Source organism: Symphalangus syndactylus, chromosome 17 (genome assembly GCF_028878055.3).
Source record: "Symphalangus syndactylus isolate Jambi chromosome 17, NHGRI_mSymSyn1-v2.1_pri, whole genome shotgun sequence".
Taxonomy (NCBI): Eukaryota; Metazoa; Chordata; class Mammalia; order Primates; family Hylobatidae; genus Symphalangus; species Symphalangus syndactylus.
The window spans coordinates 81,491,038-81,504,898 of NC_072439.2; the positions used below are offsets into that span (position 1 = coordinate 81,491,038).

Genomic DNA, 13,861 nt, shown 5'->3' on the forward strand with positions numbered 1-13,861 from the left:
GGCCCTTTGTGGTTCTTTTTTTCTTTAATTTTGAAAAATGCCAAGTAAACGGATTCTGCCATTGATTGCTTTCATCTGTCAGTGGAACAGGTAACTTGAGACAATGACTAATCTTATTTCTTTTTGGGGGTTCTTGGCGTTACCAGGCAGCCATCACAGTGGACCATCAGTGGTGGCACATTGTTACCTCTGTGGAGGAGGGAGGATTTGGGGCAGGGCAGAGTCTCTTGCCTTGGACTTTATCTGCTGTGCTGGATGTCAAGTCTCAGATCTTTCTCTTGTTTCCTGGATCTTGGTTTGCTGACGACCCCCTTAACACGTGTAAAAGCAGAGTGGGCACACGCTATGTCCAGAGACTTAGGCATTTCTATGACACTGTGTCTCTAAGGTGTATGAGTTCTCTATTGCTGCTGTGACAAATTACCATGAACTCAGTGGGCTTAAAATAATACATGTATTACTATGCAAATGGTCGTACAGGGCTAAAATCAAGGTGTTGGTAGGGAAGCTATAAAGGAGAATCAATTCCTGCTTTTTCTAGCTTCTAGAGTCTGCTCACCTTCCTGGGTTCCTGGTCTCCTCACAGCATTGGCATCACTGCAGCCCTTGCTTCCATTGTCACATCTCCCCTGGCTGACTTACTTCCCTCTTATAAAGACCCTTGTGGGCCAGGCATGGTGGCTCACACCTGTAATCCCAGCACTTTGAGAGGCCAAGCCAGGTGGATCACTTGAGGCCAGGAGCTCAAGACTAGCCTGGCCAACATGGCAAAGCCCTGCCTCTACTAAAAATATAAAAATTAGCTGGGCATGGTGATGCATGCCTGTAATCCCAGCTACTTGGGAGGGTGAGGCAGGAGAATCACTTGAACCTGGGAGGCTGAGGCTGCAATGAGCTGTGATAACGCCACTGCATTCCAGCCTGGGCAATGGAGTGAGACTCCATCTTAAAAAAAAAAAAAAAAAAGACCCTTGTGATTACATTGGTCTCACCCAGATAATCCAGAATATTCGTCTCAAGATCCTTAACATAATCACATCTGCAAAGTTGCTGTTGCCATGTAAAGTAACATATTCACAGGTTTTGGGTATTAGCATGTGGACATCTTCGCTGAGGTACTATTTTGCCTACCACATAGGATATGTTAATCGGTGCTTAAAAATCCATTTGATGCTCAAATTTTTTAGAAGAATGAACCTATATATTTTTAAAAATCCAAGTAAATGACCAGCTTCCGTGTTCTACCATATGTTTTGATGAGGGGGACAAGACAGTGAGGGAGTGATTGGGATAGTGGATTATTTGCCACCAGAGAATGTTGATGTTTTTGGGACAATGTTTGCAAGCTTCCTTCCACTCACGTCCATTTGCTATATCTCTTCGTGCCTAACGGGGGATTTTACCAGTGTGAATATGCACTGTTGAATTTTTGGTCCTGCTTTTCAAATGCTGTCGGTGACAAACTTCAGTTATAGTGGGAAATTCAATAGGAAACAGCCATTCTCATCTCTCATGCAACCAGTCATTTAAAAATCAACTAGGAAAAGTCTTTCAGTGTGGTAGGGAGGTAGGGTGGTATAATTGCAAGAGTGGAGGCATACGGACTTGAAGTCAAATCCTGTTTCCAACACAGACTAGCTATATGACTTTGGTAAACACATAATTTCCTGAGATTCAGTCTTTTCATCTGTGTAGTGGGCATACTAATACCTGAGGTGAGTTACATAAAGCATATGACAATCTGGTGAACACAGGGCATTTTTATACCACCATTTTCACCCATTCAGCATTGACTCTATGGAGGTTTTGACCCTTTGTTTTAATCTAAAAGATTTTTTTAAATATCAGAATTATACCAACATTGATGACTTTTTTCCAAGAGTATTTTTCTGGAGATAATTTCATTAAGTCAGTTAATTTTGTTAATTTAAATAGCATGGTTCATCATTCAATAAGTAGTAAACATCTACTATGAGCTATGTATTTTTTTCTTAGAAGATATCTGTAAATAAAGACAATATTCCTGCCCTTGTTGAGTCTTATTTTTTGGCAAGGAGAGACAGACAGATAGTAAACATAAAAAATAAGTAGATTCTATAACAAGAGGTATTAAGTGCTATGGAAAAAAGAAAACACACAGGAGAGGTGAGGGTGCAGACTGCAGTATAAATAGGATACTTAGGAAACAAATCATCTAGAGGTGAGGTTTGAACCAAGACTTGAAGGAAGTGAAGGACTCATCCAAGGAGATACTTGGGGAAAGAATATGCTTGGCAGAGGAATTAGCTGGTGCAAAGGTCCCACAGTGGGGCATGTCTGCTATGTCAGAGGAGCATCAAAAGGATCAGTATGGCTCAAGAGAGAGGAGTGATGGGGAGAGTAATGGGAGAGGAGGTCAGAGAGGGGCCAGATTGCCTGGACCTGGGAGGCTTTGGGAAGGGCTTGACTCTGAAGTGCAATAGGAAGCCACTATAGGGCCTTGTGCAGAGCAATGACCCAATCTGACTGACGTTTCATAAATTCTTTTTTCAGACTAGATGGTAGGAAGGCAAGGATAAAGGTTGGGGCTCCTGTGGTCAGCAAGGTGGGAGGATGATGGCTCAAACAGGGTGGGAGCAGTGAAGCTAGTGAGAATGGTCAGATTTGGGATACATTTAAAGGTAAGACTCGCAGGATTCCCTGATGCGTAGGATGTAGGGTATGAGGGAATTGAGAATAGCTAAAGCTAACCCCAAAGTTTTTATCCCGAGGAACTGAAAAGTGTAGTTACAATCAACTAAGATAGTGAAGGCTTAGTGGGATTGGGGTGGTAATGGTGGAGAAAGATGACCGGAAGTCCAGTTGAAGATGTGTTAAGTTTGAAACACCTATTAGAACTCCGTGGTTGATGTTGAGTAGGAAGCTGGATGTCCAAGTGATTTTGGGAGAGAGTTCTGGACTAAAGATAGAAATTTGGGACTTGTTGGCATCTAGATGCTATTTGAAACAATGGCACTGGATATAATCACCAAAGGAGGAAGACAGGAAATAGAAGTCCAGGGACTGAACCCTGGGGGATTTCCACCTAAGAAGTCAGGGAGAGGACAAGCCAACAAATGAGACTGAGAAGCGTGACTGTCAAGGTGGAGGAAAGCCAAGAGCATGGTGCCTGGAGTGGAAGTCAGGAGAAGGAGGTGTCTTACTGAGGCGAGAGTGATCAACTTTCCAATAACCATTATAGGGTATGTAAGCTGAGGACTGAGAATCAAGGTCCTGGGTGATCCCTGTGGGAACATTTCTGTGGGAAGCACGGTGAAAGGAGTGGGTTGAAGAGAGAATGGGAGGAGGGGAATTGCGGATAGTGAATGCAGCCAACTCTTTGAGGAGTTCTACTACTATGGGAAGCAAAGATGGGAGTGGTGGCTGATGGGAAATGGGGTGAGGTCAAGAGAAGGTTTTTGTTTTTAAATGTGAGAAATAAGATGGTCAAATAGAAATCAAAATATTGAGGATGTAAGAGAGAGACGGAAGATGTCCTTGAGCTGATCTGATGTCCTTGAGCAGGGAAAAGGTGATGGGATCTGGTGCCAAAGTGGGGAGCTGATTTAGGCAAGGACATAGAAAGACCATGGCAATAGGAGGAAGGCAGAGACCAGGAGTGCAGCTGCTGGTGGTGAGGAGACACACTGCTGAGAGAGTCTGACAGTTCTCTTTTGCTTGCTTTATTTTCTCAGCAAAATAGGAAGCAAATCCATCAGTTGAGAGCGAGGATGGGGGAATTTAGGGATTTGAGGAGAGAGGAGAAGGTGTGAAATAGTTATCCAGTTGAGCTATTTCCAAGCTTTTGCATTTGTTTCTATTTTAATGAAATTAGTATAATTGGTATCAATTCTGTAAATTTTAGGAGGATCATCTGAGTCTTCGGTTAATTTTAAGCCTTATTGATTTTTCCTTATGAAAACTTTTGCTGTTGCAGATTCCCTTTTGTAGCCATTATATCCACCAGGTCCAGCTTTACTAGTGAAATTTTGCAAATCTAAATTTTGTCAAGAAGAGTTTCTCCTTTTGTCAATTTTTAATCAACAGCAGACTTTACCATGAGCAATGTTAGCTCTCATATTGGTTATTTTTCTCAAGCCTACTTTTTCCTAGGTCAGTTTTTACAGTTTGTAGAATTAGATGTGATCTTTAGTCCACTTTTAATATAGGAGTGATTTTTTTCACCATATACAGTTTTTGCTTTTATGTTCATTATATGCAGTAGGCAGAAGTTTGGGACAAGGATGTCCATTGGAGTTAAATGACAGAGTAGAAACGTCGAGCCTAGGAATCTGCCACAGTTTCAGTAAATATCAGCTTCTTCTGTGTCCCCCTTTCAAAGAACTCGAGTTGCTTCATTTCCAGATAGCTCAGGGAAGCAACCTTAAGCATGAAGCCTACTGAGGATCGGCAGTTTAGTTCCACAGGGCAAAATACTAAAATTAGCCGTCAGTTCCCCAAATTCGGATGCATTAAGATGATTACCAGGCAGCATTATTTACTACAGATGTAAGAAAGAAAAAAAAAAGTCCTTCACGAGCCCTAAAGTGTTGGGTAATTAAGATATTACTTTAAGGAAACTTGTAAAGAATATAAAGAACTCTTCAACCTTCAGTTGCTTTTATATACACGTGGAGAGAACGCAGCTATTTCAGGAAATTCATGTAGTTTACATTTAAAAAGTGGAAGTAGAGGATATGAATGAGGCTTGAGATATTCAAGGAGTGTGGGAGAAGCCTCAGTTTATCACTAGATAGTTGGATTTTTACCTTACATAGCACAGCAGCAAAGTGGGAAAGAAATAGGTACAGCTTGATTTTATAGGGGAAAAATGGAATTTTATGAAGGTCAGGGGCTGCCTCAGATTGAAAGATGAAACAGCGACAAATGAGAAAGGCATGCTCCAGTCTCTTGCTGTATAGCTCTCTTCTCTTAGCCTGCAGTTCCCTCCACTACCAACCTGACTCAAGGACTTTATTTGAAAATGGTTTGGAAAAACAGAAACCTCAGTCTGAACACTGTCATCTTTGCGTGGAGCAAATTTGCCCTTGACTCTGCTCTGGGAAGACCTCCCGTGGTCTTCCACCTGCCAGGCTGTCTACTAAGGCCTCGCAGCTCACAGCCCCGACCACCCCGGCCCCCCTTCTTCCCGAATGCACACTAAGCTCATTGTTGCCTTGGGATCTTGCACAAGCTATTGGCTCTGCCAGTAGTGTTGTCCCAACTCTACTTGTCAGCAAATCTCAGTCTAAATGTCATGTAAGAGAAAACTTTCCTGACCACCTACAGATAAAAGAGCCCCTCCACTCATTCTCATAATAACTTATTTGCCTTGTTCTAGTACTTTGTAGCACATGCCATTCTTATTTGTTAAAGTATTTGTAGGCATCCTTTCACAGAAATCTAAGTTCTGCAAGGGCAAGTTTGATTTCATTCACTTACTACTGTGTCCTATGCCCAGAATGGTGCCAGCATATAATTTGTATCTAAATATTTATTGACTGACCAGAAAACCAAAAGACCCTAAAACTGAAATTTATTGTAATATTTTTATTCTAAAAAGAATCACAAAATTCAATTTCAGGTTAAATAATATTTTAGTCTTAAAAAATTAACAAAGGAGGAAGGTTTTTAAAGTTTTGTTTTATATCCAAAAATGCATTCCTGATTTCCAGATAGTTCATGCAAAATCATATGTAGTGATATTCAATATTTAATAAAAGGACCTTTAGCCAGTAGTACAAATTGGATTCCATTTGATCAGAAGCAGTTCTGATCCCCAAATCCCATTTTGAAAGATTCCTGAAAAGACCTTGAAGCCGCAGACAAGTTTATTTGAAAACATAGTTTAAAATTGCACAAATATAAATACAATTTAATAATGTGAAAAAGGGAAGGCATGCTTCCAATAATAGTACAAAAATACTACCTTAATCTTGGTACGCAAATTAGAAGCCAACTGAGTAAATTAAACACATCAATATGATAAGAGGTTATTTTTATGGTAGTAATTTTATTTCAAAGAGCAATGCAGGGAAATACTAAGATGAAGCCTTAATACCCAACAGAGTTGTGCTATGATACATATTATTTCACTAAATCACTGATACGGTATCACATAATATGCCAATCACTTTAAAATCCCCTCCCCCCCATTGCCATTAATTTACTATAGGTCACTTAATTTGAATTGGTATTAATTTAGTAACTCAATGTAAACATTTAAACTTAAATTTGTTTCTTGTTACCTATTTCAGCCTGAAAATGAAATCCCAAGACTTTAAACATTTATGAGCATGATGAGGAAGCATCACAGAAGAATTGTCTCAAAACAACATTTTTAGATTAGATTAGATATGCAATATTCATAGATATATAAAACATGTAGAAATGTCTTTTCTAAATAGCTAAATGTTTGTTACAGTTTGTAAAAAGTTTAATAAATTAATCAGTTTTTTTTCAACCAATGTAAACAAATTTGGGCAATGTAAATTGAAGAAAGTTTGGGTTAGATGATATATAGGAAAAATGAAAGGAAGTTGGTAAAAACTTAAGTTTGCTGTATTTCCCTTAACTACTGGTGATGTAGTCCATCATGAACACATTTCTCACATGGCAGAATTCTTGTATGGTATCCATGCAGAAATGCTACATATCTCAGTGAAAATGCCAAATGCTCGAATTACCAAGCTGAGTGTATATACCTCTTAGTCTTTTTGTGTTATACCATTTCCTTTTCCAAGAAATCCAAAGAACACCACCCCTCCCCCTCCCCCTCCCCCAATGAATGATACACATTTTATAGTTGAGCAAAGAACTGCCTAATTGTTGTAGTTGTTTCCATCTTAATATTATTTTGAGTGCAGGCTTCTATTAAGTATCCCACGGAGCTCATCAGGGTTTTGCTCTGACATTCTGCAGCATTGCAAGTTAGTTTTCTCTTATAGAGAAGGTCCTGAGAAAACAGTTCTGAGATTGGGACACTTGTCTCTAGACTGTGTTATTTTGGTATTTCTGCAGAAGCTGCAGGTAGTGGAAAGTTCATTCAAGGCAAAATACCACATGAGAGGTTGTTAAACTTCGCAGTTTAATTTTCTGTGTTTTTTTTTCCTCTTAACTGTTTAATGCCTCCCCACAATGGTCTTTGCTGTGTGTGTTATGTGTAGAATCCTGTCTTTGGGCTCATGGTATGTGTGTGAGGGTACAGGGGTATATGGAGTGAGTAACAAAGCTGTTACTAATGTAAGACCATATGGTCTCACTGAGCTTTGCTGTCTCCCTTTCTGGTCTCCTCATAAAATAGGGGTTATGGGAAAAGGCAGTGAGAAGATTTCAGAGTTCGTTCTGAGTGACCATGAAATCACCTCATCACTCCCTAAATATCAGTGTTGTTAGACCTGTTGATCAAGCCCAGTCTCTCAAGGGACATTTAGCCCAAGCAGCTCAACTACCATACAAATAGGGCTGTATCAGAACGACGTTGTGATACCCCAAACACTCACTATGTGACATTTATGAAAATTAAGGCCCCATATCTACTTGGCTGTGTGATGATTTTGATATGCCTGACATTACCCCAACCTCCTCACCTTATTTAGAATATCAGTTTTTCTAATTTATTCCCAAACTTTTAGAAAAATTTTGAAGTGTATATTAAGAATTTAGAGTCGAAACCTTTATGTGCTGAGGCAGTCAACATGATTTGGTTTAGTAGCATTCAGACACTTGGATTTGTTTAAGTTTTGGATCTGTTGTGCCTCAACTGGTTTTTGAAAAAGTGTTTAGATGTCTAAGTACTCAGATTCTTCAGAGGATTAGTTTGGCACTGGTAACACTGTACAAACCAGATGTGTGAATATCTGTAAAGTTCAGTGTGATAGCATGAAAACAATCTCAAGGATAGGATAAGAAAAGCAAATAGAAAAACTGTAACACAAAGTTCATAAAAATGCTCCCTTGTATAGAGGCAAGGAACAACAGGCTAACCTATGAGATTTAATCATGCACTGTGTAAATTTACATTCAGTCAAGTTATCTTGCATGCTTTGGTTAATATTTGAGTAGGCAAATTTGCAATACTAACGCATGCAATATTTTTGTACCTGAGGTTATACGTTTTGCTTTTAAAAAATTGCTTTTTACAAACTTTATGCCAGAGTTTATCTATGAACACTCTTTAAAAATATATATATATATAGATATATGTATCTACTTCTTAGTTCAAAACAGTTTAATTTCAACCAGTTCTATAACTATTGAGATGATAGGGAAACTGCAGTAAAATGTGGATACAGAATGAATTTGAAATTATTTTACAAGGTTGAAATCATAAGTGTGCATGTGTAATAATTTCTAAAATAAGAGGGTTCAAAAAGGATGGCATATAAAGTAAGCCTTTAGAATACCCTGTTTCTAGAATGTTCTAGAAGTATCTCAAGATATAAAACAACAACCACCACTGCTACAACAACTAGCTTAAAGTACAGTCCAATCTTGGGGAACTGATTCAGGGCAAATGAGGAAGGGTCTCAGAATGACCAACTTGCTTTCTCTATATTCCCAAGCTCACAGACAAAGTTTATAATAAAGAGTTTGGAAGCTCTTATTATAAGTGGGACTAGCTACAACTCTATTCAAGTCTCACTTGTATGGGAAGAATATACCAGAAATATTTATCTATACAAGTATTTAGACATGGGGCCCACGTTCAATATAATAGTATCTTAAAGAGAAGAATGAGGAAAGTGGCATGAAACTCTAAAAGTGAGTTTGTGAAACATAAGTGGACATTCCTACCCAGTTATGTTTCCTTACTTGTCTGTTCTAGTAGGAATCCAGATTGGCTGAGAAAGCACGGTGCCTAGTATCTATTAAAATTTCCTGGTGGACAAGATCTGCCCATTTTTCAGGAGTCATGGGGAGTGAGTTTTGGAGGAAGTAAAGGGAATGAATCAGTATGACTGGCCCAGTGAGAGGGATTTTTATTCCTCCTCCTCTCCCCTATCCCTCTGTCTCCTCCTCACCAGGAAGGTACAACAGCACGTAGAAGTAGCCTACTAGAAATGGTTATATTTTGAAACTCAGCAATAATCACTGGCTTTCTCTTTATTTTCATTCAATCTACAGGCGAAGTCAGTCCCTGGAAGTCATCTGTATGTAGCCATTCTAGTAAGAATACCATCTTCTAGGAGCTGTTAGGCTGTCATACATTAATACATGAAAAAGGAAACTCAAAGCCTTCTCAGAGTACCTCAGAAGGGAAATAAGGATACCCTCCCCTTTCAAACGGAAAGGGTAATTTAAATGACAATTTCATGCCATGAAGATGAGATGCCAAAAATAGTTCTGCCAAAAAAAGTAGATGCACTTTTAAAAAACCATTTACTGTATATCATTTATACAAAAAGACTGTTCTAAAGTCTTGCTACTGATTTCTTGGTGGTGCTCTATTCCTATAAACTGTCATTTTTTTGTTTTTCTTGAGACGGAGTCTTGCTCTGTCACCCAGGCTGGAGTGCAGTGGTGCAATCTCGGCTCATTGCAACCTCTGCCTCCCTGGTTCAAGTGATTCTCCTGCCTCAGCCTCCTGAGTAGCTGGTATTACAGGTGCACACCACTACACCCGGCTAATTTTTGTATTTTCAGTAAAGATAGGGTTTCACCATGTTGGTCAGGCTGGTCTCGAACTCCTGACCTCGTGATCTGCCCACCTCCGCCTCCCAAAGTGCTAGGATTACAGGCATGAGCCACCATGCCTGGCCTGTCACTCATGTTTTAATAATGGTTAACTTAATTTTATAAAAAGTATTATTGAAAAATGCAACTCTTTTCCTCTTGGGCCGTAATTCTGGACTTCCTGACAGCCTATAAAAATCTTAGATCTGACAGATACTACATATACTGGAGAAAGTCCTATTAAAAATGCTCTGCAAATTGCCAAATAATGGTGAGAATGGAAGATCGTTTAGTCTTCCCTAAAACAGCTCCTTGGAGTTTGTGTTCCAATAGCAAAAAAACTTGGGCCACAAAATTTGCCACCGTTTAGCAACAAATTAATTATTTGACATTTATACTAGTTTCAGGCTTTAAATCCAGGCTGCAAATTCAGTTGCTGCTCAAAGTATAGAATGGCATCACAGAACACTTCCAAAGTTTGCTTTGAATCCTTTGTTCAGAGGCTATTCAATCCTTTGCTCATGGACTATTCATGCCAACTTTCTGGTCAAGGTACAGAGATGGTAGGAGGAAGGAGCAGGGAAGGAATGGATGCTGTTCCATCAGGCATATTCAAGCAGGCCCTGCCATGGCTTGGAGGCTGGCCCCAACAGTCCTTACCAGACTGGGTTTCTCAAATTCTACAACTCTCAGAATACCATTCTTGAAAGTATTGTTGAGCTTTACTTTGCTGCTGAGACTGTAGAGAAGCATGCGCTGAGACTGGGTGGTCGCTGCTACCCATGATGAGCGCCTGAATGCCTCTGCCTTCTGCTGACCAGCTGGAGCTATCACCTGGCCCAAGTGAACTTTGACAATGAATATCAAAACCTGGCACTCCTCACAGTGGCCTCAGCTCTTTGTCTTTATAAACTAGAATAGGTTATAACATATGTAAGCCTCAAGCACTTGTGGTTTCTGTTAACTTGAGGCCCTCTCACAACCCAAGGACTTGAGGCCCTCTCACAACCCAAATGTAACAGAGGAGAGGATTTTATTCCTGTACCTTGCATTCAATTTATAAGCACGTGTGCACATTTACTCCTTAGTAGAAGCTTATTCCCCAGGCAATTAGACTGTTTTGACCCCAATTCTGTGGAGTTTTTTTTGTTGTTGTTGTTTTATTTTTTGTGGGTAACTATAATTTTGAGTGGAATGAGCTATTATTATCAAAGAACATAAATAAAAAGTTAAGATTAGACTACTTTGGGGAAGGTTCTAGATGAAGGAAGGGGACCAGGTAAAGAAGAATGGGATAACTTCTATTCCTGTCATTCTATACCAAAGCTCAACAATACTTTGGGGAAGGTTCTAGATGAAGGAAGGGGACCAGGTAAAGAATGGGATAACTTCTATAACTGACATTGGTAAAATTATATTCTGATTAGCATTTTGCAAAAAATGTTCCTAATTCTTTAAAAAATGTATCTTTCAAAATAATCACCAAGCCCCAAACACATACAAAACACTCTGGAGAACTAAGTGGAATTCAACCAATTAAAACACCACTGCTAATAGAAAATTCCTGATACTTGCTAAATGTTCAAAGAGCCAAAGAGGCATGCATCTTTCATATGAAATCACTGGCATTCAGTGAGATTTGGCTTGAAAGTGTTGCTCTTCTATCACTTAGAATGCAAGGGGATGAACAATGCAGATTATTATGAAACTAAGAAAACATAATTTTTAGGAAAAAATGTTATTTATCACTCTTAAGAAATATTATTTAAAATATTTATGGTTTAAAAGGAATATTGGTGTGCAGGGCAAAGCCAGTAAAGTATGACACTTAAGCAAGTTAATTTGAACTCAATAGAAATCACGATATCATCAAACTTTCTTCCTGCAGAGAATGCATGAAGAGACAGTACCTTGTGTCTTACTTATGTTCATACAGACCCAGAAAGCATGTGAATGAAAAGATCTGTTTGCCATATTTACGCCTTATGTCATCGTATCTGCTTTAAGAAAAACAGTCTTGCAAAATCCTACACTATGAAAAACTATTTTCAGGAATTGTTTATTTGGTCCTTTGATCTAATGAGGCTGAGTTCTTAAATCTTTCACCCCCAAGTTAAAAATTGGAGCAACAAAACAAAACTCCAGCAAGGCATAAATAAGATATTAAAGTGCATATATACAATCCCAGAAAAGTTTAGATTGGGAACAGCAAAAATTTCTAGTGCAAAAACTGCTTTTGCCAGCAAAGCTCCCTCTCTGGAATCAAAGGGCTACAGTAAAAGTTAAAATTGGAACAGGTTTAAGCAATGCCTGTCTTTAGTCACGAGTTAATATATGTGCATGCACCAATGGCCCAAACTATGTTCAGTCTTGCAAAAGAAGACAGTTCAGAAACAGTCAGAATTTCCCAATCTGAGGCAGTGCTTTTTCCATGTTTCCCATGAACAAGTTCCTCAGATGTGTCATCAGCTGCAAGGAGAGACAAAAAACCCAAAGAACGTGTGTTGCAGTATGCTTGCAACTTGCGGAAAGAGTATTCAACACACAGTTACTTTATCTTGGTTTGTCTTGAGTCTCTTAATTCTTCTTTTGAACCTGACTTTGACCCTATATACAACATTTTGTGCTTTTGGATCTGAACAGAGACTGGGCATTGTCCACAGGAATTAATTTCCTTGGGCTATATGACCATGGCCTTTTGAATATTTGATTTATCCTTTTGAAATTCATAATAAAATAGTTTTTCATTTTTCAGTACAATCACACAGATCAGGGATTATTAGTACTGGTATTATTCTTTCTTCAAGGATCCAAGTTGAAAGCTCTTAAGAGGACATCCAGGTCACCAAGATTAGCCGCCTGGAAGAGTTCTGGTTGGTCCATCAGAGAGAGTGCAATTCTGAGGGCAGCCCAGATATTCCCAGAGATTGCAGGATGAGGAACTTGCTGCTGATTCCTGCTCTTTCTTTGCAAACTGAGGGCAGTGAGAAAATTGCTGACCGCTTCTCTAAGAAGGTAGAAAAACATATTTTAAAATGCGTCACATTTCAGAGTTAGCAAACGTAAACAAAACAAAACAAAATTGGATTAAGTGATTTTAATCTAAAATCTTAAATCACCTCTTACGTGTTCTGGATGATCAAACGAACAACTTTCTAATTCTCTTATATTCTTTAGTGAGCAGTCATTATTAAATACAGTGAGGTCAGAAAGAAAAAAGAAAAGCAGGCTGGGCATGGTGGCTCAAGCCTGTAATCCCAGCAGTTTGGGAGGCCAAGGCAGGTGGATCACTTGAGGTCAGGAGTTCAAGATCAGCCTGGCCAACATGGTGAAACCCTGTCTCTACTAAAAATACAAAAAATAGCCAGGTGTAGTGGCATGCGCCTGTAATCCCAGCTACTAGGGAGGCTGAGGCAGGAGAATCGCTTGAACCCAGGAGACAGAGGTTGCAGTGAGCCGAGATCACACCACTGCCCTCTAGCCTGGGCAACAGAGCGAGACTGTCTCAAAAAAAAAAGAAAAAGTAAAGAAAAGAAAAGAAAATTTTATTTTAGGAATGTCACGTGGGAGAGAAAGAATAATAGCAAAACCGTGCAAATTCATTAACGCATTCGATTGTCCCCTGCTCTAGGAATGATTTGAACACTTAATCCATTTGCAGATTTGATTTCTATAACTAGTTTAAGAGGAAGAATATAGCCCTACTTAAAAACAAAGTGGTCTAATTTTTCCCATTAGTGCTAGACGTATGGAACACAGCTAGAGTAGATTGAGTTTATTACTGGGCACCTATCTGGAATCCCAGTTATTTAGCAGTAGGCAAATTTCTTGTTGTTGTTTTTTTTTTTTTCCAAGGCTTACTTTCCCTGAGTGTGTAATAGGGATAATCAAAGACATTTAAAAACTTTGGAGGTGCAGTTGAATCAATCTATGTGAAAGCGCTTATCACTGAGTAAGATCAACAGTCTTCAAAGTGTGGTCTGGAGATGCTTGGGAATCAATGAGGTCAAAATTATTTCTATGATAAAGCTAAGATGTTATTTGACCTTTTTGCTTTCATTTTTCAACATGCTTACAGTGGGATTTTCCAGAGACTACAAGGTACATGATATCCCAACAGAGTGACTGCAGAAGCAGGTGTGAGAGTGTGTCTTCTAGTAAGCAAGAT

At 39.1% G+C, this 13,861-nt stretch overlaps 1 protein-coding gene across 14 annotated transcripts in view; it reads right to left on the bottom strand.

Moving 5' to 3' along the window:
• Nucleotides 1-5,831: 5,831 nt before the first annotated feature.
• PEX5L (peroxisomal biogenesis factor 5 like) overlaps nt 5,832-13,861 on the bottom strand; it is a 686,817-nt gene continuing 678,787 nt past the window's right edge. For all 14 annotated transcript variants that reach the window (XM_063621798.1, XM_063621795.1, XM_063621797.1 and 11 more), the window contains one exon: nt 5,832-12,700. In XM_063621798.1, coding sequence (XP_063477868.1) covers nt 12,496-12,700 — 205 coding nt within the window. In that variant the 3' untranslated portion in view covers nt 5,832-12,495. The remainder of the gene's footprint in view (nt 12,701-13,861) is intronic.